The sequence below is a fragment of the Ammospiza nelsoni genome, chromosome 1 (genome assembly GCF_027579445.1).
Source record: "Ammospiza nelsoni isolate bAmmNel1 chromosome 1, bAmmNel1.pri, whole genome shotgun sequence".
Taxonomy (NCBI): domain Eukaryota; kingdom Metazoa; phylum Chordata; class Aves; order Passeriformes; family Passerellidae; genus Ammospiza; species Ammospiza nelsoni.
Genome location: NC_080633.1, coordinates 19,664,579 through 19,691,705, shown reverse-complemented (window position 1 = coordinate 19,691,705; position 27,127 = coordinate 19,664,579). Strand labels below are relative to the sequence as shown.

At 37.3% G+C, this 27,127-nt stretch overlaps 1 protein-coding gene across 4 annotated transcripts in view; it reads right to left on the bottom strand.

Moving 5' to 3' along the window:
* Positions 1-423: 423 nt before the first annotated feature.
* The window catches only part of NEBL (nebulette), a 245,696-nt gene continuing 218,992 nt past the window's right edge, over positions 424-27,127 (bottom strand). For all 4 annotated transcript variants that reach the window (XM_059489460.1, XM_059489464.1, XM_059489448.1 and 1 more), the window contains 2 exons: positions 10,952-11,067; positions 424-5,376 (listed from right to left, as the gene is read on the bottom strand). In XM_059489460.1, the coding sequence (XP_059345443.1) occupies positions 5,200-5,376; positions 10,952-11,067 (293 nt within the window). In that variant the 3' untranslated portion in view covers positions 424-5,199. The remainder of the gene's footprint in view (positions 5,377-10,951; positions 11,068-27,127) is intronic.

Here is a 27,127-nt window from a genome sequence, read left to right as displayed (position 1 = left end):
ATTGTCTTAAAGAAGCCAGCAATGCAATCTTTTTTATTAGTGCTGCATTGAGAGCACACCTAACCAAATTCCCATTCAAAGACAAGCAAACCAGTATCAATTAAATCAGTGGACCTCCTTCACTTACTCTATTTGCTTCTTTAAACAAACCAAGGGTCATGGAATGTAACTTGGTGTTCTGTTGAAGGGTTACAAATGCAAACTGAAAAAGGCAAACCTTTTAAGGAGGGGGCATGTCTGAAATAAAACAGTGGTTTAAAAAACTGTTTTCTGGGTTCAAGTTTGATGAATAATGCTAAATATTCTACTTAAGACTGAAAATTCAAAGCTTCCTTAGTTAAAGAAATATCCCTCTTTGAGAGCTTATACTAATGAGTGTGGTAGCTTTACAGAGTATTGTTTATTAATATAATACATACATGGTGCTGGGTTTAATATTTTATTTGAATGAAGTTTAACGTTATGCAAAATAAACTGTTATGTTACATCCACTGTGACATCAACTAAAATGTGAACTAGGTTGCATAGGTTAGTACTTTGGGCAGCATGATGTTGCTCTAGTCCACCAAAGCTTAAATATTCACAGTGTAGAGGAAGAAACAGGAATTAAAGCATTTCTACTAAAATATATTTTAATAGCTGGTGTTAACTTTCTGCATAACAAAAGCCAAATTAAGATGATACATCATATGATCCAAGAGTAAGTTTATCTGTCCTTTGAAAAAACAATTGTTACCTTCATAACTGTATACCCTCAAATACAGTACAGTTTTGCAAAATAACTAAAACTTTACACACTTCAAAGCAAACATAAGCCAAACTGCACAGCGGTTCATTTTTGCTTTTTATATCACACTGCAAAAACCAACAGCTGAGAGATTTTCCACATCATGCTAATCAATGTCAATACAGTCATTGCTGTCTTCCAATGGTCTAGCAATTTCTAATAGTAATATTAAATACACAATTGAAATGCTACAGTATAGCTTATTTTCCCCCCTAAAATAATAATAATTAAACAAATGTCAACAACAACTGGATTACAACTGAAGTACAATATGCAAATTCTATTTATCAGACACAAGAAGCATATGAAATTCCTTTGAATATACTGTTGTAGTGCAGGCAGTTTAGGAAATAGAGCTTTCAGGTTTTCTTTCCAAAGGAGAGATGGGGTTCCTATGGCATAAAGCTGGAGAAAATCACTAAAGCATTGCAAAATGGTTTAATCTTCTACAGCTCACTGGTACTTTGCATTTGCCAGCACATCAGTTTGGAGGACTTCTTTCAACAGCATCTTCTGTCTGTTTCAGTATATTATTTAAACATTTACTAACTAAAGCATATTCTATATTTTAAATGGAGTATTAATTAACTTAATAAAAATCTATCATTTTATACCCTGTACCACCTTCTGCCAAAGACCTCTGTATATGTATTTTTTTTTCATCGTACAAGATGACATGCAGTCACTGCACAATAAAAACTAGAATTATTACCTTTCCCAGGTATTGCAGACCTTCCACATCCCCAAGAAACACTCGGCAGGGACACATTTGTCAAAAACATAATCCATGGGAGGTGATTCTCTGTCAAATCCCAGTTGGCTGAAGTAGTTTATCGTATGTCAAATGTAATCAAGAAAACCCTGTTTCATCAAGACTAAATGCTAATGTTCCATAATGAAAAATTACAACTGCAGTACCTGTACGTAGCTTTGTTTAAAAAATGAAGCTAGCCAAGCAAGAAAGAGTAATGAAAAGCAAGGCACCCATTTGTTCTTGTATGTATGCATGAATATGCTCTATGTTGTTTTCTACATTTATACTTGTGTTAGCAAGAATTACAGCATTCTTTATAGAATTTTTATTTCTAAAATGGGAACATGTGGACTTCCAACCTGAACTTTGGAACAGCTTGAGAAATTCAAGTCCTTAAAAGCCCTTTCCTTTCCCCAGAAAAATGTTGACTACAGGAAGAAAGAACAGTGAGGGGATCATGCTGTGCTAAAAATGAATATAAACTTTGAGGGGATCATGCTGTGCTAAAAATGAATATAAACTTTAAAGGTGACAAGACAGCATGTAGCATCTTTTCACCCCTATATCACACTGCATGTAACAGTCTCCAACATATGCTTTGAAAAACGTGTGCTGGCACAATTTAGTTCATGACTTACTTTCTTTGCCTTACAAATTTTAGTTCTTATAAAAAAAAATATATAATTGCATTCTGATAATTTTGGGCCTTTGATTGCATTGCTTAGAACAAAGCTGCAAAATCACACTAAAGTTTGTTTTATATCAAAAAGCAGGAACCATTCCATAGAAATATTAATTTCTAAGCGTATATGATAAAAAAAAGTTGACTACAAGAATAAGTAACTTAAACCAGATCTTAATAATTCTGCTGACATACCATTCTCAAGAGAAATATAATCCACATACTGTTTTGTTTTCTTGACCTTTTATTTTTTGCAAATTGCTTTAGCTGCTCTGCCAGGCTAATGAATATTCAAAATTCATAAAGGAAATTTTATTTCTATTGTTCAGCATAGCATAGCTCTCTAATGTCACCAAATGCTCATTTCCTGATTTACTTCTATATATAAAACAGTATTCAACACTGTAAGCTGTCTTCCCATTTAGGAAGAATGGCTGTGAATTTATAGGTGGAGACTCTGTTTCATAAGTCACTAAGAATTGCAACTTGATGCCATATAGAAATTCTCTATATTTCTTTTTTATTCATATTTGGTTAGCAAACTGACACCCTGTTTTTATTGTTGTCAGCATTGCACAGCTAATAGAGCAGCACAGCAGCAAGTGACAGCCAGCTGTGCCTCAGGCATCATCTGAAAAATTTGCCAGCCAGCAGAAGATGGAATTCCTCTCCTCGCTGATGATGGCCAGTGATGAAAACCATCACAGAAGCAAACTGCTTGTTTCAGAGCTTCTAGCTCAGCATACCACATCAGATTTAAAAAAATCATTTGACTTGCTGATTTCATGTGGGTGTCACCAGTAATGCACAAGGGTCTGCTGCAAGAGCAGCTCCTTATGCAAAACTTGTAAGAATTTTAAATCACAGCAGTCAACTATATGAATTACATATTTACAGTCGAGGAATTCTACTTTCAAAACACATTTCTTGAAGTTGGATACTCCTGGGCAGCTTTAGCCTTGAAATTAGCCTGCTGACAAGAAAGCACAGGTAATTCCAGTCATGGACATTTTTAAATTTCTTTTTTAATGCAGTCATTCCATTCTGCTTGGCAACTGGTATCACCTCTGTGTTAGCAAGAACCAAAATAAAATTGCATAAGCTTACCAATTCCTTGGAAATTGTATGCAAAAACAGTATGCAAAACTAGAATTTACAGGGATTTGCATTGACAACTTTCAGTTGACATAACAAATCCATACTGCCTTCCTTATTTAATTTTTAAATAGTTATTGCAGGGTTTCCTGCTATGTGAGATGAGAAGTAAAAAATTGTCTAAAAGTCCTATATTTAATTTTACTTTAAAAATTTTATAAATGAAAGAAAGCCAGTGCAGACTCAATATTCTGAGGGCTACTCCAAAGTTAACTTCCTCAGCACATGGCTGAACTCCACAAATTATTTAGCAGAAAAACGTTTTTTTCCTTACATATTTCTGCATCCACATAAATAATTTCTCACATGAATCTTTAACTCTTTTGTCCTTCCTTCCACGAGTTCTCCCTGTGAGGGAATGCAGCACCCAGTCAAAGCAAAAACAAGTTGCCTGTGACCCAAACTTGCTGACAAAATCCCTCATCCTGATCCACTGTCACCAGCTGTTGGATCCTCTCCCAGCTTCACAGGCTGAGACCTGGATCTCTCAGTTCTGGCTGTAAGTTAAGAGACATCAAATAGCACATGTGAAGGTTTGTCAGCAGAATATTTTTACTGTTTTCCACAGATGGCTAAACTGAAACATAATGGCATAGGGCACGTTGGATTTTGCTTAGTTAGTTTTCCCTTCGATGTCAGTTATGAGAAAGATTAAGTCACTAAAAGAGAACATAATTCTTCTCCATCATTAATCATTTGGCAAGCGTACAACCCACTGTTGGATCACCAGGAGTTTGGGAGCAAACCGAAGCAACAGGCCATTGATCTGAAATGCACTACAAGAACCAGAGCTCTCCTCCACTGCTCGATGGAGGCACAAGTGTTTCTGCGGCAGGGGAGGGACATCAGCTCATCAGCAAAGCAGCCATAAAGCGAGTTACCTGTGGTGAGGGGGGATGTGACTGCAGGCTCTGGGGGCTGCACAGGGAATTTATTTACAGCACTACAGGTGAAGGTCAAGGAGCTAACATGGAGCACTGGTTGTACGTTGCCCTAATGAGAGTTTCTATTTAAATGTTAAGTATTGTTACAAGGAAACAGAAGAGCTGACAGGTTTTCTATTTTAGATAGTCTTTGCAAGGGATCTCCTATGGAAAAGATACTGAAGAACCATGAATCTAGACCTGGATTTAATTGATGGATTATGATGGAAGCAAAGCTAATAGATCACTTGGAAATAAGAAAAAAATGGGTAATCCAAGAATAAATGTGGATATGCAAGAGTCAGGAAATTTTTGTTGTCAAAATGGACATATTGACTGTAAGGCTGCTGGGCAGTAGGGAGTTTTATTGGATTTTTTTTACTAGCATGTTACTTGTCTTTATTTCAAATGACTGAATTATCTACTCAACATATTAATTTTTATTAGGAAGCGAACGGCTTAAACATTAAACGTTTCCCTAATAATTTGAAGATGTGTTCAAACTCAGTGTGTTAACCTCCTGTGACTTCAGAGTGCCATAAGAAGTGAATCAATTTTATGGTTATAACATCTTTGAGATGTAAGGAAAAGGCATTGCCCTTTATAGTTAATTGACCAAAGTTTTTATAGGACTGGCAGCACCAGGCTTCCATATATGTTTTGTCACTTTGAGAGAGCACTATTATAAGCAATGCTGTTTTCAAAGCTCTGAGTTTCTTGTGGATTATTTATCATTTCTTTAAAGGACTCTAAAATGGATTCTGAGTGAGAATGCAAACTGTTATAGCAGTGATAAAGTAATGATCATGAACTCTTAAAAGATTCTTCTGATTTTTTTTTTCTAAAAGGTTAGATTTTAAGTAAATCATAATAAAGCTCAAAGGACAAGAGACAAAAATTAGTTAACAAACTCAATATAATTTGCTGGAAGCATTCCTGTTTTCCCAGTTCTCTGAACAGTACCATACATCCAGCCATCATCAATTGGTTGCACATTGATGATATAATCACCATCCCTGAAGGAAACTTCATCTTCATCTTGAGCGCTGTAGTCATACATAGCTCTGTATGTTCTCTGTTGAAGGAAAGAAAACAAGACTGTAAAGCCTCAAGTCTAAACCTGAGATTCCTCGATTCCTTCTCTTTGCACAAAATAGAAAAGAGAAGGAAAAAAAGAATAGAGGGAGCAAAGCAGAGAGAGAAATCACCTGTCAAAAATGAAACTATCCCCTTCTACACCCTGTCAAATATACAGTGAATACAGGCCCTTGTTCTGAGCAGCAAGATAATTATTTTGTTAACTCACATTGTCCTATGGCTTCAAACAAACAGATTTCAAGCCATCCACTGCATACTGAAATATTCTAACTGTTGTTTCATTAATTCACTAGTAACAGTTCATTACATCCAGCCAGGCTAGCTCTGCTTCTGCTCCCTATTTGCATGATTCACAAATAGCTTCTCCTGTGCCTTCACTACAAGAAGAAACACAGTCTTCATCCAGGCCATTAACTTTTCCATCTCACTGAATGTCCTTCATTTCATTAGGATTTTACCCAAATCAAGAATTATGAATGCATTATTATCTAAAGGAAAGACAAGATTTTTTAAATTCTATAAAAATAATGTATATGAATACTCATATTTTCATATTCAGAGAAAATTTTGCATTTACAGTCTCATCATTAGCTAAGAGAAATTTCTCCACAACCCTGCCCACTATGAGACAAGCTTTCAGCCTTTTCCTCTATTTTTTCTAAATGGAGTATTTGTTTTCACTCATAACCAATAAAATGCCATCATTTACTGGAATTCAAAGTGAATTTTCAAACTCAGGAAGAACAGTGTCCCCTTGTATCTGAACAGCAGAATAAAACGACCTCATTTAAAAATTCCCAATTCCCAAGAGTACTTTCTTTCCTTACCCTGCCTCTTAACACAAGTCAAAAGCAGTTCAAGCATCACCGATAATATCCAATTTCCCTTCCGGTAATTTTTGCTAGGTTACCATATGTAGCTGAATTTTTCTGGTACAATAATTTAGAGCGAAAAAAGGCAAAACAGTCAATGTGTGAGTTCATGCCTAGTACTGTTGTCTGTGCCTCTTAAAAGACAGTAAACTTCTCTGCTCAAGAAAACAGCTCGGAATTAGTTTTAGTTCATATCATATAAATGGGGGGCTTGAGTGTTTTTAATAAAACTATTTTTTAAAAAGGTAGAGATTACTCCATATGGAGTGAGCAAACCATTTGTCACATGTTGGAAATGTGGAATTATTTAATCCAGACTCTATAGGGCAACTGATCATTACTGTTCCCATGCTAAAAATCTACTTTTAGTCTTGGCTCTATCGTTGGTAGTGCAAATTAAACAGGGCAGAGAAATCAGCTCCTGTTTAAACACTGGACACCATTGGAGACCACCTTTCCTGACAAGTCTACCCTGAACTGCATTTGGTAGCCCTGTGCTATATTCTTGTCCCCTGCCATGCCTTGTAGTTTTGCTGACCTACAGGCTGTGACCAAGGGCAGTTTCCAACCAGAGCTATGTGCTCTCCTAGGGGTCCCTTAATGTCTTCCAAGTGCACGTGGAACTCAATTCAATAAAGGATCATTTTTAATGCACTACATGACAGTAAATAATTTCTTGGCTCCTATCATCACCAAAAATCCTTAAATATCCATAAAGTAGACAACTAGCCATCAAAGGCTCTCTGCCTTTCAGAATCTTATTTTTTCAAACTATTTCAACTGATCTCACTGCTGAGCCTTGAAACTAACTCTTAAAAAGCAGTGAAAAATATGCTATTACAACAAATTCAGCAGCAGTTAGCCCTTTAAACAATTTATTTCAGAAGAGGGTCAATTTAAGAAAAAAGGTAGCAAGTCTATATCTGGTATAAGGCAGTAAATGGATTTTGCCTAGAGCCATCTTCTAGGTCTCCCTTAAATGGGAAAAGACTGGTGAAGAGATTAAATGTTTTATTAAACTAACAAAAAAATTGGAAAAATTGAGAGGTTTTTGCTCAAAAATAGAGAGGTTTTGCTCACTCAGAAGGATGCTCACTCTTCCTTGGAGCACCATGGCAAAGGACATATTGCTGCTGTCTCCTAAAAGGCAGCTTGACTACATCACCAGTGATGCACAGTTGTGAAGACAAGCCCACAATTTCAAACTTTAAAAGAATTTATTAGGGCCCTAAATGCTGCTGAGAAACCTAAATTTATGGCCTTAACACTTAATTAGGTGCTAAATGGCTGTCAGGAGAAATCTCCATAATAATCCTGTTAGCATTTAATGCCTAATTATCACTGCAGAGTGTAGTCTGGGCTATATAATCGAGAATTACAATGCCTAAAGGACTCAAAGCAGGGATTTTAAAATGCATTTCAGTGAACTATTCCTCAGTATTCCTCAGTCAGTAGTGAGTTTAGCGGGTACTAAGTTACAAGAGGGTGTAAGTTTGGAGTTCCTGAAAAGAGTCAAAACTCACTTATCTTCCACTTCCTCAGAGGTCTCTATCAAACTGCTTAGACAGAGCAATATGTCTCGTCCATATAAAGAACTGAAATCAAAATAATATATTCTCAGCTCCCCAGCCTGTTCTGGGCTGACAGATGTGTATTTCCACTTCACCCCAATTCATACTTGTTCTGTGGTTGGCTCCATGCTAGGAGCAGTAACTGCTGCAGCATCCGTCACACACAGCAGCCATCAAGGAAAGCCAACTTGAAGCATAGGTTTTGTTTTCCTACCACTCTTGGATATCAAACAGTGGGTGAACACCCCATTATTTTCCAAATAGGAAAATAAGCCTTCAGGGCTTTCTGTTATAAAATACTTTGTGCCCTGAGGAACAATTTAATTCACCCCATTATGCAGAACTGCTCACAGAAAGCAAGGACAAGTTAAGAATCAGAAAATAATGCAATTTATTTGGACAAAAAAAATAACTATCCAAAGATTATGTTAGGATCATGCCTAATACAAAACAGCTCAAAATTAAATAAAACAGATTTTTAAAATTTAGAAATTAGAAAAATTATGTTTCTTAGTAAAGGAGACTAGTGAACATGATTATAAAATGAACTTATGCATTTTTGGGACAGATTTGATAATACAACAACTCAGTTGAAAGGTGCAAATGTTCTAGAGCAGCTAACTCTGCAATCTTCTCCATCCTGATATAAGCCATGGGATCTTAATCACTTCTGCCCTAGAGATGTCTTGGCAAAACTCAGGCACTGATGATTTACTTGAGCAACTTCACTGCTTTTAGCTAAGCCTCAAAAGCTGCTCAGGTTTTGAGGTCACTATTCAAGGATTCCTTTCCTCCAGTCTCCTTCCCCTGGCACTTTCTTCTCATCTTTCCTCCCTCTGTCATAAGCCAGACAACACTGCACCTCTGGCAGTACTGCTCCAAGCCCAGAACTGAACAGGCAGCTGAAAGCAACACACCTAAACATCCTGTAGGCTCGTCAGATCTCCCACAGCATGCCCACACCTCATTTTGAAAGCACTCCAAGAGAGTCATCAGCCTTCAGTCTGCTACATTCAAATACATCCCCAGCCAGGGATTTCCCCCAGGCACACTCTGAGACCACTCTGTGTTGTCCCAATAGCTGAGTGCAACATTTGCAATGCACCTGGATAAGCTGCACAGGCTAATAAAAATATCCTGGTCCTAAGATGGGAAGACAAGGGAGCCTGGCAGATTTCTAACTGCATCTGAGATGCCTCTTTTGGAGCAGAATCATCACCCCAGGGTGACAAGATCACATTCTGTCTTCCTCACCAGACTGGCAGGTTAGCAGTCAGCACCAGGCCAGCAGTCCTTGATTTCCTCTCTCTGGAAATGCTTGGGATTTATTTTCTAAAGGGAAATCTACTCAGTCTTTAACAACACCAAAATGAGTTTAAATCATGGTGCTTGCTGTTTTCATTTTTTTCCCATGACAAAATATTATCACTTACATGGATGTCAAGTGAAAACAGTTTCACAACAGGGAAAATAAATCTGTTGAAATAAGTCAATCTTACTTTTAAAGTCCTTTAACATCACTTCCTTCCTTTCCCTATTGCCTTCACATTCCTAACTCTGGAAGAAGAGGCAAATGATGATTTCAAGATGACTGAAATGACACTGTTTTGACAGCCTGTCAGGTAAGTCACAGGGACACAGAGGTATTAGGAAATAGTGTTCATCTCTCTGCCCACAAAGCTGCAAAGGCTGGTAAGTGCATTCTGAGATTTGCAGGCATCTCCATTTTCTGCCTGCTGGATTTGAGGGCTGTTTGCTTTGCTCCCCAATGACAGCAAATCTGCTGGCAAAGCCCAGGCTTCTGGGTTGCCCACTTTTTGGATTTTGTCTCTTTTGGAAATCAACCAACTCCCAAAGTGCCTTGTAATATCCTTGGAAATTAATGGCTGATTCCACTATCAGCTGTCTCTCAGCTGTCATGCAGGTGTCCAAAGAGTTTCTCAGGTTATTGGCTCACTCAGTGATGGAGGTATCTGGATCCCAGACTTTCCAGCAAGTTAGCCCCCTCAGCCCCAGACAGCTGAGAATCTGACAAACCTGAAACTACTCACACCACACAGAAAGTCGTGACCTTTACAATATAAAATGTCATGGAGTTTCAGTTTTACAAAAAAACACAAGTTTAATCTAATCTTGAAAACAGGTTTTTTCCAGCTCAGCAAGCTCTAAGTTTCATTCATAATTAAATATTTATTCATCTCTAAAACAGGTGACAGAGGTATTCAAAATAGTTTAAAATTCAAAAAGAGAATATTTTAAGGTAAAAGGTGGCTGGATCTCTAGGCAGCTAGGAAATCTCTAGGCACTGATATGATTTTAAAAATATGATAACCATTAAAACTGAAATTTTTATATAGGGAGTTTAAAAAAAGAAGCTTCATTTCCTAAAAATCCCAGCTGAATACCATTCAGCTCTCCCTCCATGACCAGTTACTTTGTAAAGTGAAATATTCTCTCCAGCTCTACATTCCCATCCACCACAGTTGAGAAGTTCATGAGACAGCCACAGTTTCATGGTAAAGCTTTTTCTCGGTTGCCGACCTGCGTAACTCAATTTGGATCTTACACGAGTCGCTGCACGACTGCCGTGTGCAATTAGAAAGGGCACAGCAATCTGGAGTCTGAGCGAGCTCTACACAAGCAGAAGTAATACAGGTAGGCACAAAGCCTGCTAGCACAAAATCAGCAAGTCAAAAAAAGTGAAACTGATTTAAACCAACAGGGTGATCTTAAGAGATCACTGCGTTTCATCCAGTGCTAGGAGGAAGAATTCATCGCAGAGCATAACATCAAAATTCAGCCTGTGAAACACTGTCCAAGCATCTACGATTTGTTTTAAGTAGGCAAGTAGGTAAAGAATTCTGTTGTTTCTCTGCTCTCCGAATATCATACCTTTTTTAAAATGTGTTCTGATATAGTTCTTACCACTGCCCATAGTCACTTGAATCTTTTTAATACATGAGGACTACCAGTTACATTTATGATGAAGACAGTCAAAATAGGTCAACTGTAGAACTCTGGGAGTTCAATTCTGTCATATTTAAGAGATATCACAATAGCTGATGATGGTGCTTATCAAACAAAATTCTCCTTTAAATTCAGTACTCACCAGACTTGCTGAATGAGGCTGTGAATGCATGGACCTCATGGATGACATACTGGTCTGGTGCATGTATCCATATCCTTGAGTCTGGCTTTGTTGATATGCCCCAGGGAGAACAGGGGCTGCATTAAAAAAATACACACACATTAATTAATATTTGAAAACAGCCCTTAGCTAACATTTTGTAGAAATGGTAGACTATTTTCACTGTTAACAGCATTAATTCCGCCATACAAAACAGTTCAGAATTATTTTCATAAAGAACATAAGGCTTTTTAAAGGTTGATTTACACAGAAATGCAGCCAAAGCTATAGCAATATATCCACAAACACCATCATGGTTAGTTGGAAGGAAAAGTTTAACGTACTATTAGAAGTTAATCATTGAAAGGTTTACGAAAGTTTAAGACACCACTAACTCAATTTTGGTACCAACATAGATGAGGCACTAAATATATGTCCCATAAGCTGCCATCTTTAGGGAACGAATGATGAAAAAGCTAATACAGTTTTGAAATGGTTCACTAGAAATTCACTGTAATTGATTCTTAACTCATTGCAAACTCATTCTTATTTATTAGGCTATGAACAAAGAATGATTGTGATTCACAGGAAGAGGCAAAAATTTCAAGAAGTGAGCCCACAGTTGAGTTTTTTAGTTTATTCTGATTCCATCAACATTCTTAGTCCAATACAGAGAGATCAATGCTACTTATACATTTCAAAGTCCACCTTATTCAGGTGGTTTTATTTGCTCAATTTCTTTAACACATATTTTATTCATGTTTTAACAATTCTGTATGCTAATGAATAATATATTAACTTCTATTGTACCAAGAACTGCTGAAATCATGAACACAACCAATAGAGATTCCTAACTATTGCTTACTAGAAAAGCATTCATAAAATTCCCACATCTGCCCAAATATCTTACTATAGCAACCCACTGAAATAAAATGTGTCAAAAACATGGTTGATCAAAAAACTGTGAGAAATAAGCCCAGCATAAGTGACTATTTTCCTAGCAAGGCCAAAAAGTATTTTAAAAGCAAAATTAAAAATACTGAAGGGGTTTTCAAAATAGAAAGATTAAAGTTTAGTCACCACATATTTGTGCACATTTTACAAGACTCAGGCTCTCAGAGAATAAAGATTTCTGGTTTGTATGGAGGTTATTAGCCCATCTCCCCTGGTTTTTTGCCAGAATTTTACTAGCTCGATGGGGAATTCATTTAGCTACACTGAAAACAAATGCATTTCTCCTGATACTTTTCAAGTGGTCTTTTTAGCTGATAATCTATCTGTCTCCTCTTCCAAAAGCTGTCTTTTGGTTAAAGGAGAGAGAGTTTATGCAGCACATGATTAAAAAGTCTTCAAACATGGAGTCATTCAGCTGTCCAGCACTTCCTAGGATAGATCTCTTGAGTTTGTTGGGAAGTAAGAACCACTTCTGCAGCAGCCATCACTCCCAGATTCAAAAAGCAGCAAATTTAACATATGATTTAATGGGGTTCACAATGTGTGAAAGGATCCAGAACTTGTAAAATGAAAAAATACATGGGAAAAGCAGGAAAACCCAATAAAAATATATATTTATGATAAGTATTCATATTTGCACTACTATTACTCCATAATTCTCTTCTTCTTGAGTTGTCAGGACAAGAAATGCATGTGAAAAGGGGATTACTGAGAAAATTTTTGCTGAACTGTTTCAGAATGAAAAGTCAACCTTGTGCTTTCAGCAAGTTGTTTTACCAATCCTGCTTCTCCAGCTAACAAAATTATTGATTTCAACAAAGGTTCTTCTTAAAACTTCCATTTAGTTTCAGTTAGCATATTCAAATGCACTAAGTGTGTAATTACAATTTGGGATGCTACACTTTGCTCTACTGTACTTGTAAAGATAACTAACACTATACATTAACTAGGGTTTTTCTGATTTAGAAAACATGCTTCTAACTATTGTAATGAATAGATTGTTTTGTTAAATGAGGGAAATTAAAGTGATATGCAGTCAGATGCAACACTGGAACACGATGAATAATGGATGTTTTAGAAGGGCCAAGTTCATTCTAATGACATATAAGTAGGAAGACATTTTCAAGCAGTTCAATCATCAGAGAATTACCACTCATTAACATGTTCACAGAATTATCATGCATTAAGTGAATAGCCCTAAGTAGTTCATCAAATAATTTATGTTTCAATGTTGTTACAAGCTATTTCCACATGAGCAGATGTGGCCCTTCGTGAGAAAATAGAGAAAAACATAATTTAATCAAAGGTTCTGCGATCGAGCTGGAATGAATACATTTTGTCTAATTCACCACCAGCATGAACTGTAGGCCAGTTTGTCAAAGCCAATGGAGTCTCACCACCTCACACCAGCAGCAAATTACTTCTATTGCTAGAATAGAATAACTTAGCAACAGGAGTACCTTCAGCCAACACTGGCCACTGATCAGCCAGCAGCAAGCCTGCCCTGCAAAAACAAAGGGCTGGCAGCTCTTCCCTGGTCCCTGGCAGGGTCAGACACCCTTCATCCCAAGAGAAGCAGGGGCTGGTAGGAACCTTTTGTTCTTGATTCTTTCCCCCCAAAAGAGATCTTTCTTGTTTCCTCTCAATCATCCCTTGTCAGCGTTAAGGCAGCAAGCGTACTGATGGTCAGCTTCATTGCAGCCTCCAAGTCAACTGGCTTATTTTGGGGAGGATAACCCACAGCTCCTGCCTCTGTGACCAGTGACAGCTGCAGGTCTGAAATGTGCTTTCCTCTTTAGCAATCAGTCTCTCACAAGCTGAGAGAATTCTGGCAAACTGACTCAACAAAGCTGTTTGATACTTTACCTGCAATGATGGAAAACGTAAATCCACAAAAATAAAGCATTTCTTCCAAAGCATGAGAAATTTTGGGAAGCAATAGGAATTGTAGTATTATAAAAAGATGTTATACAAACAAAAAGAAGGATTAGCTTTGCTAATTATCTTTTAGTCATTTATTTAGGTGTCATATATGTGAGCATAAATATCAGCACATACTAGTGTTGAAGACGCTTGAATAATTCCATGTGGACTGGAGTTTTTTTCCATTAAAAGAATACTATAGTATTCTGCAAAAAACTTTGAAAACAATCATTATTTTCTAACAACTTTTAACAAAAAATACTGAAGAAACTTTAAGAGGATGGTCTATTTGGAAGACTATTTGGGAATCATATAAATAAGCAGAATAGTGAAGAGATAATGTCTGAACTGGTGACATACAGATAATTCAAGGTGAGATTAAATGATGCAGAAAAAGAGTTTGATTTTTTTCATCATCATCACACATAGTTAACTGCAATCTTCTGGCTCAGTCTGAAGTATAAAGTTCTACAGCATCATTGATTGCAGCAGCAGCAAAAGCAATGGTTTTAGCCAACCTAAGGGAACAATAAAACACAGTGGTGGAACATGAAATTCATTTAACTGAAGCCAGATTTATTGGTGATGGAGCTGAGGGCTGACCATTGCTCCCAGAAGTACAGGTGGATTTTTTTTGTTGTTGCATTAAGACTTTACCAGATGCATTCTGATTTATCAAAACTTACTTTTTTTTTTTCTTGTCCAACTTACCAAGCAAACCAGATATTCATTTTAAATTATCTACTTAAATAAATTTATCATATATCTCTTACTATATCTTTACAGGCTTCCCCAGAGAAAAGAGCAAGAAAAATGAATGAACATTATGTAAGATAAACAGAGAGGAAGCCTCCAAGAAAAAAGAAGCAGCTGAAAAAATGATAGCAAGTATCAACTCACTGCTGCAGACAACAGGGTCTGCAGAGTGTGCACTGATCAGGAAATGCTCTGAAAGAACTGGGAAAGAAAAACGTCCAACTGTAAGAACAGAAAAGGAATGCTTAAGAGAGGCTTGTATAACTATGAGCTTAAAAAGAAATGTTATGCTAAAAAGAAAACTCAGTTAAAAGTTAGGTTCTGAGATACATTTTATCAATACCATACTTAAACTCTCTTCCATTCTTTGGCACAGCAGAACCTTGATGATCCATGGTAAAACAAAATATCCTTATATCCTTAGTGGCAACTACTGCACTTTTGCCATTTACTGCAACACATGCCAGTTACTGAACCACGTGCAAAATAATCACTCCATTTACTCTCACACACATCATACACTTCTAAGGATTTAATGGAATCCTTCCTATTCTGATTATTATCAGAATTCTCAGTTTCACTCCTAAGACTTCAGACAACTCACAAAGAATATTGCAACATTCTGTAATCATAACATGAGAGAACACAAAGTAAAAATAAAGATTTGAATTACTATGTGCTTAATTCTAGTGTCTGCAATACATCAGGTAAAAAGCTGTAGGCTTTCTGAGCACCACGAAAGAGCCAGAATACAGCATCATCATACATCTCTGGGTTACTGCCATTACAACGAGCTCTCCCAAAACAGATCAAACTGCTTATGGGAATCATGTTCATCCACATATACGGTAATCCTTCCCCTTTTTTTTGCCTTGCTACTGCTGCATTTTCCACAGGTTGCTAAATTTGGCACAGGCTTCAAGGACTTTCTTTAGAAAGCCTTCCCCATAGCTTTAAGTTCCTTCCTTCTTTTGCTCTTCCCTTAGAAATCCTCAGCTGTGTCCCAGGCAATAGAAGATAGTTTAGAGTGATGCAATCACACGTGGGGAGATGCAGGCCTACAGGGCATTTCTGGGGATTCAGGTCACCCCATGTGCTGTCTACGAGCACAGGTCACCGTGTCTGAACTGCACAGCCCCTTTGACACTTCCCAGTGTAATACCTGGCCAAGGAAATACAATCTTAGGAAATACAGGAGACAGAACTGTTACTGCTCTCTTAAACCTGGTGGATAATAACAACTGACACCTTTTAAAGCCTTCTCCAGAAAGTGTTAAAGAGGTTTCTTTGATTACAAATTCTGGCTAGATAATTTTTTTGTTTTCTATCAATTTCCCCAGATGTTGGCTGCTGTACACCATCACTGAAATATTTAAAGTGAATGTTTTTCTCAAAGAAGCCTCTAGAAATAATATTGTCTGTCCCCATTTAAAATCAGGGCCAAGTTTTCAGATAGGTTGAGTTTCTTCAGGCCTTGTCCTGTCAATTTTTATTTTGGGATGCAGATTTTAATACATCTCTTTGAGCAACCACAAACCCTCTAACTTCTCCTCTTTATTTCCCATGCTCTTGAGATGAGTTCAGCCCAGCACTGCATTAGTCATATAAGCAACTTGAGAAACAGTTTTCAGGAGAGATTTGAAGGAAGTTAACACATTAATTCTGCAGAAGTTCACATCCTGCCCAAGCATAAACAGCAGCATAAATGGAACATAATTGCTGCCAGCCAAGAATTTAGTAAGAGATGTAAAGAAGGCCCATATCACAGGCCAATCAGAAACAAGAATCTTGACACTTTGGCAACAAGTAAGGAAGGTTCCATGTGATGAGGGTAAAATGTTAAAGAGGCACAAAGGGCAGAAAAGTAACTTGACTGTCATGACAGCTGAGTTTTTAGCAGACTTTTAAAGATGATGTGCTGAACAGCATTCTCTGCTGAAGTTAGGAGTTTCAGATGAATTTGGCAGGAGTCATTAGGGGACTCACGACTCTCAAGGAGGTCACAGGCAGTCCACCCCTGGTGCCCACTGCATATCTGAGGCTGGTTCCCCATGGGCTGAGTGAGACAGCCTAACACTTCTACTGCCCCTTCCTTCCTCTCATCCAGGTTGTTCTTCTGCTGGCTTGGTAAGCTCAGCCAGGATCAGATCAAATATAGAGCAAGGACAGAGGCAGGACCCAAGGCCATGGACAGCAGATAGAAACAAACAGCTAGATCAGCTCAGCTGTTGCAAGTTATGTCCCCCTAAGCACCTCTCTTTTGTGCAAGCTGCCTCTGAATTAAAACCACAAAGGAGCTGAGCCTCTCACAGATGCTTCCCTCCAGATGTCCCAGCACCCAGCTCCAAACAAAGCACCCCAAATAATGTAGGCGCTCCTATGTGCTCACATGTGGCAGACACTGCTCAGATACTTGCAAATTACTTGCATCCTACGCCTCCATAGTACTTTTAAAAAGTCATAGCAGAAGTTTAGAAAATATTAAGCCTAAAGCAGCCAGCAAGAGCTGTTTACTTGACAGTAAAAACATGTGTCAGAGAACTTAAAATACTTCAATGAGTGTGCAAGGATTGCCCAGGGAGGTTGATATGAGGTACAGAACTCTGCAGCAGCCCCATGGTACTGAGCAAGGAGATGGTCTCTAAAGAATACAGTAAAAAAGCAGAAGTGGAGAAAACAAACAGAAGAGTAGAAGAATGTTAGACAGATACAACATAAGGAAAACCTCAGTAATAATTTTACAGTGCAGATCTTATTGCCAAGAATGCTCCTGTCCCCAAATAGGAGGAAAACTTGAAAATAATCCCAGAGGTTCATGTAAAAAGAAATGTTAAAAATTGGGTAAAGAAACTTTTTTTTGCCAATCATATCAAAATATCTATAATTTTCAATCATTACAGTTAATGTGGCTCTTCAAAATTAAATATATTTTAACACAAAGCTGGATTCCTTGTTTTAAAAATTTCAAGCTTCAACCATAAAAATCTCAAATTGAAAAATGTGGTTCTTTTGGCATTGAGACATTAGTCACATGTAACCCTTCCTATATAAAAGTTTGCCTTTTAAACTACTATCTTCTAATGAGCATTGAAAAATTCCCAGCTTATCTATTACAGAGGGGTTTTTTTCTAATCAGAAAGAATAGCACAGCACAGTCAAATTTACTGGGAATAGTTCAGACTGTGTAAGCAATATAAAAAGCACTAACCTGAAGACTGAAGATGATGAGACCTGATACAGAAAAATGCTGTTTTTAGAACAGTAGAAAACACCATAGTAAGGCATCTTGGCATTTTTTCTTGTAAAAGTAACTTTCTCTTCATTTCTTTTGGTTTTTTTCTCCTCTTTTCCTTGCCCTTTACTGGTCAGTTAGCTTGCTTTCATGGATGTCTGAGCTACCAGGCTGGCTGCTCTCAGTGGTTCTGTCAGGAGCAGCAGTTTGTCAGCCTGCTATCCATTACAGGAGTCAGTAATAGTTAGTAAATTGGAATATCAAAGCCAGATATAATTAGGTTGTTGAAATAACAACCTCAAAGTATGGCCTAATTCAGAGAGGGTGTTAATAAATATCTGCCATGCTCACTGACCTCATTAGAATTGAAGGTCTGAACTACTTGGATTCAGTGGCAAATTCAGAATGTTACAGCTTAGGAAGTTTCCATAACCTAAATTCTAAAGATATAAGAAATAAACTGTGCAATCTTCAAATACTTTAAAAAAAGATGGAGAGGAGGCCAACAAAATTATGATGATCATGTGTTTAAAATATCATTAATTATTCTTCATGCAAAAATCAAAATATCTCTACTCTCGTGACTACTTACTGACATACTACAGTTTATCAAATGATGTATTTTAAACTAAACTTCATTAGTGTCATGATTAGACAAAGATTGTTTAAAGAATCATTATTCCAGAACACCATTTTATCAGCTAGCAATAATTAAGACTAACTATACTGTATGCACCATGTAAGCTGAAGTAGATTATTATGGGAAATGCAGAATTATGCAATTATAACTCTGGAGAACAATTTCAATATAAGAAATTAAAATTTGATTTAGAATGAAACCAAAATGGAAGATCTCACATAGCTGTTAAGCATGTGTCAGAGAAAACTAAGACATTTTGAAAGGAACGACAAAAAAATGTCTAGTGTGCTCATGTGACACTGGAATCCTGTGTTTTATTTGAAGTTTCCTTTTAGGCAGGGACTATCTCATATTTCAGTCCAAAGTTCTTGATTTGTATGAACAAGCAATATCACTAATAATAGTTACATTGGTCTTTGTTTTATAAGTCCATCATAAACCCAATAGGAGATGAAGAGGGAATTTGAGAAATAAGAGCTAGGACAGTGGAAGAACAGACAGAAACTGTCTCTCTAGTACATCATGGTCTATGTGTCTGGTGATTCAGACCTTCCCAATTCTTCACATTTTGAGGACTGATGGATCCATCAATTCCATTATATTCTTTTTCATGGTAAATTACTTTCAAAGTTCCATTCTGGCCTCTCTGAGGTGTCTAAATCTCTGTATTTCAAAAGTCAGTCTCTCATGGACTATTTTTTCCTTTAAAAAAAAAGGAGTATGGCTTTCATTCCTCTTCACAGTAACTGCAAAATAACAATATATTTTTTAAAAGCCCAGGCTAGCATAGTCTCCAGAAGGCCTTGTCTGCAAGCAATTACCAAATATCACAGTCTAGAGAAAAATGAAAGGAACCCAGGATGTTCTATTTTCTACAGTCAACATTAAAAGAAAGAGGACAGTCAACAGAACATCCATCCTCATCATAAAAAGACAATAACACAGGGAATATTTTTGCCAGAAAGAGACTGTGGATACTGCTTAGAGCACCATTTTTATTGAGGTACAGGAATTGGAGGATACTGAGTAATAGCTCAAAAGCTTTTGTTATCATTAACACATTACTGTCATAGTAAAGCATCACAGAGCTGTAAAGTATCAACTACACATAATTTAGTGCTCTGGCAGCAGGGGAGGAGAAGAAGCCAAATCTCAAACAAGCCATAGAGCCCCTGCCTGTGTCTGACTCTGGATCAGTGAGGTGGTAGGGGGCCTGCAAAAAGCAAAAGCCAGCCCTGTTCTGGCAGAGCAGAAAATTTTGATGTTCTGAAAATGGCATCAGCTTCCCCAGACTGCTTTTGGAAAGGCCATTAAGGACTGCAAGACCATAAAAACTCAAAAGAATTATTTGTTAAATGTAATTCCATAGTAGCCCCTTCAAACAAATTTATTTCAAATAAAAGTAAAGGTGTTTATTATAAAATAGGGTGTTAAATGATCTCCCAGAAAATTCAGTAAAATATTTCTAAGCATTATCAGCCTTTAAAAATATAGGAAAAGGCTGTTTGTAGTGTTTATTCATATTCATGTTTTTGTCAGTTTTGCTAAAAAACAGCACAAAATGAAAGTGAACACAATATAAATTACAATTTAGAATGAATTATATTAATTATTATCTTCATCCAACCTCTTTGAACAGTTGTTTTGGGGATTTTAAATGTTGTATGAATTCTATATCTGACTATTTAGAACTTTACGGCCAGCTACAACCATCTACTTCTCTTAAAATTTATTTCACCTAAAATACAAACCATTTATCCCCCTTCCAGATTCCACTGACAAATTTTTAGTACAGCACAGTAGTAAAAGAGAAAAATTACTTAATTTCTCTACAGTAAAAGAGAAAATTACTTAAACTATTTGGCTTCTAACCCTAAAACTAAAGTCCTATGTGTTCCGAGTTTTGAATCTAAAAATGTAATTTTAGGGTTATTGTGATGAACATAGAATATTCTAAACCAGTTAAATGTACTGACAAAAAATTGCTTTGATATTCAACCACAAAATCTTTTCTAGGTGTTTAATTCACTCATTTTCCTCAAAAAAGCAATTACATACATTAAATACTCTATTGGAACCTGAGGAAAAAAAATTGCTAATAGGGTATAGATTTTATATTTTGTCATAGGAATTTTTCTAGCAGTTCAAATATAAAAGACCATTTTTTTTCAGACACCACTACAAATATTAGTTTGGCATTTTTTTCAGTGGTAGCTGTGCAGTCCAAAGAGTTCAGCCTGTGTGTCTATTAGCAGCTGCCATGCCACAGCCCTGGACACAGCCTCCATTCGCCCACTGGTTCTGTGTTGGGGCACAACCAAATCACAGGGCATCCTGCTTGGAACGTGAACAGCAGCCAGGATTCCGTGTCACAAACAAACCCTGGTGCTCAACATTCACCCTGAGCTGCAGCATGTCTCAGCTGAGACAACAATCTGCCTCTTCTCTCTCTTCACACACCAAACCACAGTATTTTATTTATGAAGGCACAAAATGTCTTACAGCCAGCCCAAGGCAGCCTTCAGTCCTATTGGGGCCATGGTGTACCACAGGAAGCTGCAATTCCTACTTAAATTGTGAATAGGGACAGCTTTGCTCTAGGCTTCCTCACAAAAGGAAAGATTTAGTAAAATGAAGGTTACATCACATGCCTTCAACTATGATTCAAACTCTCTTACATTTACTGAACATCTACTGTTGCCCTTGTGCATTAGAGAGAGAAGCCTGTAAGTTCTTCTCACAGAAGCTGTGCCTTGATTTCTGTGCATAGATTTATTTGCATAGTGGGTATAACCAATCTGAACAATTGAAGCATAGCATTAACCAGGATATGTATGTCACTGGACACAATTTTACTAATTATATTTATTGTCTACTGGATATAATATTCTCTGAAGTCTATCAAAAGCTGCTCTAGGGAGCCACACTGAACAACTGAAACTACTCCTTCCAAGGGAGCCATCAACACTTCCAACTGCTGAGTCACTTGGAAACTTCCTTTCCACTTTCTGCTCACCAACTGTTTAATGGAAAAGGGAACATCAAACTCAGACAGCTGGCAGAACAAACAAAAGGATCCCCTGAACTGCTGCTACACTACAGAAATTGAAGATGGGATTTCTTCTGGATTCTCCTCCATCAGGATGTGTGGGGATTGTCTTTTGATGCTGCCAGATGCCAAGAGTGTGGGAGAGAAGCATGGGGATTAAAGATAAGCATAAGGAACCTAAGCAAAAATATTTTGGAAGTATGAAATGTAAAGCTCTCCCTGGAACATTAACTCATCCTCAGTGAACACATACTGAATGAAAATGTGCTTTCAGATGAATCAATGACTTCTATCTTAATGTATTACAACCAGCATAAAACACTTAGTTTTATTCCCAGCACTCTAAACCAGACATTAATCAAAATTTAACTAAGCAATCTCTTGAATTTTCAAGCTTTATGTTAAAAAAAAAATCAGGTTTTACAGATACCTAATACCTCTTTGTGGTGGAAAAGAATGAAATATCATTTTCTAGACTAATTCCTCTCATGTTCTGTGTTAACAAAGCACTCAGCAGAGAACATTATAGTCCAATAGTCCAGACTAGGACAGAAAACTGATAATGCACAAGATAGTACATAAATGTAGTCCCAATGTCTTTCTGGATTCCTATACTTACATGGCTTAAAAGGCTTAAATGGATTATTCAGAGACAAAATTATATATTAAGCAGAAATCCCCTTATCATCTAAACACACAGAAATTAGCACATTGGGACATACCCAACCTGTTTCTAAATGAAATCTAAATTCTTACAGCTAATTTTGTCTTTACGTTTCCTTCTTACCTCAAATCTAGAGGTGAGAAGGTTTTTAACACAAATAAGCCTCCCACTGTTTTCAAGAACTCCTCTTACTGTAATGACATTATTTTAAATCAGGAAAAAAATGCCCTTTGAATATTAGGAGTCACTGCAAAACAGGAGGCAGAAGCTGAAACAGCAAAACACACCTCCTTCAAAATAAAGATGCAATTTCCAGAAGGGAGAGAGCTCTGCTTGCTGCCTGAAAAACCATGTCCTTTTGGGGTACAATGTGGTTACAGCAAACCTTTATAAGGGAAAAAATATAATTTCTGTAAAAATATATTTGAGCATGGAAGACCAGGGTTCACTGGTTCTGGAGAGCAAGCTCTCTAACAAAGAAAACTCTTCATGCTAAAAAAATTTGTGGCACCAGAGAGATTACAAATATATACATGCACTGTGTCTGTAATACACAGAGTAGACCTATTTGGTTAAGTTCAAAAATATCACAGAAGTTTGTGGGTAAGTTATTCATTATTTGACTGCAAGCATTTGTAGTACATTACACACTTAAGAACAGAAAACCACCTGATTACCAAGATGGAGAAACAGTTTTACCAAAATGCTGTTGAATGGAAGACTATTTTTTTCCCACATGTTGGCTTTCAGGGTGGCAAACCTGCTGTGGGCTGATTAAAGAAGGAAAACCAAAGTACATCTAGTCTGAAATACAAAAAAGTCAGAAACAGATGTAAGAGTCTGGTGGCTAAGAGAAGTGTCAGTGTGACCCTCACTAAGAGGTACCAAGAGTAGACAGAGAGCATCATTTTGATGTGTTCAGCCTTCTGTGGCAGGGCAGCCTGCTGACACACTTGAAAGGTGACAGGAAACCCACAAATGCCTGCAGTTCTTCCCGTGAACTGTACAATTCCTCTCCCTCTGAATGCCATGTTTGATTACTGGACTCTGGGGAATACTATGGAAACAGAGTTCAGCTACATGGCAAAAAAGAACAATTCTGCCCTGACAGAGAATAAAAAAGAACTGCTGTGTCATTCTGCTTGACCTCCCCAGAATGGCAGAGCTTTGCAAGTGTATATGAATATGAAGAGTGAAGGATTCCTGCCCTGTACTCCTGACACCTGGACATGGAAGACAGATCTCTCTATCCCAACATAAACAGTAGTCAGATATTATTCCTTCTTTTTGTCTTCAACTTGTCCTTTACTAATGGTGATTTTTCCCAACCTCAAAACCAGAGGGTTTTTTTTATAAAAATTCATGGGAAGAACAGATCAAGGAAGGGAATAAAATCTGGTTTTCTTTCCTCTTCGTTCAGCTTTTGGCACAGGAGAAGAGTTATGACCACTATCCCAATGCAAGAAGACTCCTTGGCTTCATACTGGGAAATATATGAAATTCCAATGTGTAAAATAAAGAGAGATTTTCTCTAATTTATCTGAGTATTTTGTAGTCTTCTGACCAGACTAACCAGGAGCAGAAGAAGCAGCAAAGCTCCTTGTTCTAGGATTTTCTGTGGTATATACGTGTGGGTGTCAAAACCTCAGGCAAATCCTATGAACAATCATTTTACATACAGAGTTACAGATATTGATGTGTGCTAGGGGAAGAGAAGGAGACATCCTTGAAATTAATGTTTAACCTGTCAGTGTTGGGCTGAGGAATGCAAGGCCTCTCCTTGAGCTGGTTCACAGAACAAGGCTGCTGCCAGTGACACACAACAACGCCTAAGGTCTGTGTTTTCTCCTTGCAGGGATCAAACAGCAATTCTGCAATGAGCTCCTGCCCCAGTGAGGGAAGGAGGAAGATAACCCCTGGAGTCTGACGGAAGGGAGGGGAGCAGACTCAGCTGTTCTGGAGCATTTCTTCTTCAGAAGGTTCATATCACACAATGAGGACATGCCACTGGGGAGAGAGATTAAAGGACTCACTGTTTCTCATTGATTAAACTTCCACTCCAAGCTAGATAAAGATTTCAAAACTTAAGGAAACAGACTGCAGCATCATGTTTTCTTCAGTCTTCATAGACTTTGGAATCATATTGACAGCAATGCCCATTTGCTGTATTTATTCCTCAGAGGTTATTTGCACCAATCGCCTCTGGGTTGCTTTTTTGTTATATTATCTCAATCAAGTATCTAAGAAAAAAAATCAGTTTTCTCATAGCAATCTACCAGTTACTTTTAAGGCTGATAACAAAATAAGTGGAATTTCATTGAAATCTGTGTATTTGGATTGCCAGTGTGAGTAAAAGATAACTAACCAGGCAAAGACAGAGACTTGAGAGTTGCTGGCAGTCTGTTTTCATTAAAATAAAGACAGGAAGACAGGAAGACCTTAAACTCATATCAAGGGTCCTTTATGCTAATTCTCACCACTACTGTGGTGGCAGCAGGTGAACTGAGTCTGAAGACCTTGGGCTGAAGGAGTGAAAATAGCACACATTGCTGAAATTTCATATATTTGGCTGGAGTCAGAATCATATTTAAAACACAACAAAAGGCCCTTGAAAATTTTGTTCTAATATCCACTGAGGTTTCCTACATTCCATGTGTTTTTGGGAGTACTGTAAAACTGATTTCCTACAGACTGATTTTGATGTATCTTGTAAGATAATATGGTGATGATGCAGAAAATAACTAAGAAACCATTTTTCTTCCCCACCAGAGTAACAATATATCCATAACTGAAAACGAACTGATAATCATCTCTTATTTTTCTCCATCTACAGACTACACAGAATTTAAAATAAAAATAAACTGTTACTTATACTGAAAAAGTCCAAACCTATGGTTTGGAAAAAAATTATGCATTATGTCAATATGCTGATACACGCCTAGACAAAGGTGTGCACACAAACTAGATGTTAAGACGAAATCAAAGGAAAATAAATAAAAAGGAAAGGCCAAATGCAAAAGAGGAGGAAACCAGCCCTGAAGGTTTAAACTAGAAACCTTCCAAAACAGTGCCAGATTGGCAGAGGTGTTGAGCCATATTATTGAACCAAATCATTCTTTCCTGGAGCCTGAATGAAAACTAACAGGGCAGAACTTTACTCGAAGGGAAGGAGGGGGAACAAGAGAGTGAGTGTGGAAAGAAATGGGAGAAAACCACTGTAAAAGGCTTGATGGAAAAGCAGGGCAGACAGGAAAGTCTTTATAAAAAATCTAAATAAAAGCCAAAACACAACAGCTGAGATATTTTTCAAACAGAATGCTGTCAAGAGAGACCTAAACTTCAGAACTTTGCTGCTTTTTCCCAGTGTTCTGTAGAGAAAAAACTGCCCAGTCTGTCCTTATAAGCAAAAATAAATCTGACATCCATATATCTCAACTACTCTTTCTGAAGGAAAAAATATGAAAAATCCTTCCAAAAGTAAAGGATTCAGTGCCTGAGAAGTTGCAACATCACTTTTCAAAGCAGAACTAAAGGAGAGAAATCATTAGTTATTCCTTTTTAGCCAAGATGAAAATAATTACTCATTGCCTGTGAGAATTTTGCAAAAATGTGGCACCCAGTGTTTCAGTGAAGTCCTACAGAATGGCTTGCAGGTACAAAGATAATCTTTGTTAGGCAATAAATAATTACAAAGTATTTAGGCAGACTGGGAAGCTCTCATACAATGCCCTCTGTTAAGTGTGGCAAAACTTCTGAAAGATACCATGAAGTACTAAAGTCAACCCTGAAAAACAATCACAGAAAGAGGCTGTAAAAAATGACATAAAAAATTGAAAAGTAATTTCAAAAAAATTATTAAAATGAAAGCCCATGAACTGCATCAACTTGCTGAAAAGTGTTAACAATTGTTTCCCATTCAATTTTACCTGCATTACTCTAAAATACTCTAACAAAGAGTTTTCTGAACTTACATCAGGCAAAAATCTACTGATTTTGTAGAGAAGGTGGTTCAGCTCAACATCATAATCTAAAATAACAGCCAGGGAACAAAATAGAAAGAAGTAATTCTAATGAACAATGTTAGTAGTTTCCCTGTGATGTTATTACTGAAATTCCCCAAGAGAAGAGAGAGTTATTTAGATCTTAATAAGCCTTTAACATCTGGTATTAAGTCAGAGGTCCAGCTAAGGGTTGGGGGGAGATAGTTAAGGAACAATTCCATCAGCTGTGGCAGGCAAAGATTTGAATTATGTGTCAAATATCAGTAAAGATATCTAAACTAAAGTAGTAATTGAACAATGTAGGAATATGTGAAATATGATGAGACAAGGCCAGAGACACTCAGAGATTGTAAAATTGGTTACACGTCTCCAACTGTGTTTCATGTTGGCATGCCATCAGATAAAACAATGGCTAATGAGAAACTCTGCTGATCTAAGAGTACAGACTCCACCAGGAACAGCCATGGAATCTCACCAAAATAGATTTGGTATTTATGGTATAAGAGACATTGTATAAGGGTAATGGGCAAACTTGTCTTGTGGCTATGTGCAAAATGACCTTTTGAATGGGATTAAAAGATTGGCATTTTTGGCCAAAGATGCTATCTTCTGCTAGCTCTCTCTAAGTGTTTTCACAGAAATAGCTTTTTCTTGTAAATCATTAGGATTATGTTCAGTTACTTAGCTGTGGCACTTATTTCTTCCCTGCAATGGGAGCTGTCTACAGGTGCTCAAATGCTGGCTAGCCAGCTGGGTTAAAACAGAAAAACAACCTCTTGCTAAAATATGTTGATCTTGGGAATGATCTATTCAAGACATCACCACAACAATAGATTCAAATAGAGCCACAAAAAGCAAGCTTACTAGTGCCAGAACTACCACAAAAATAAAGCCCATCTCCCATTCTCAAGTAGTAAAAAATATCTGTTGAAAATCAAA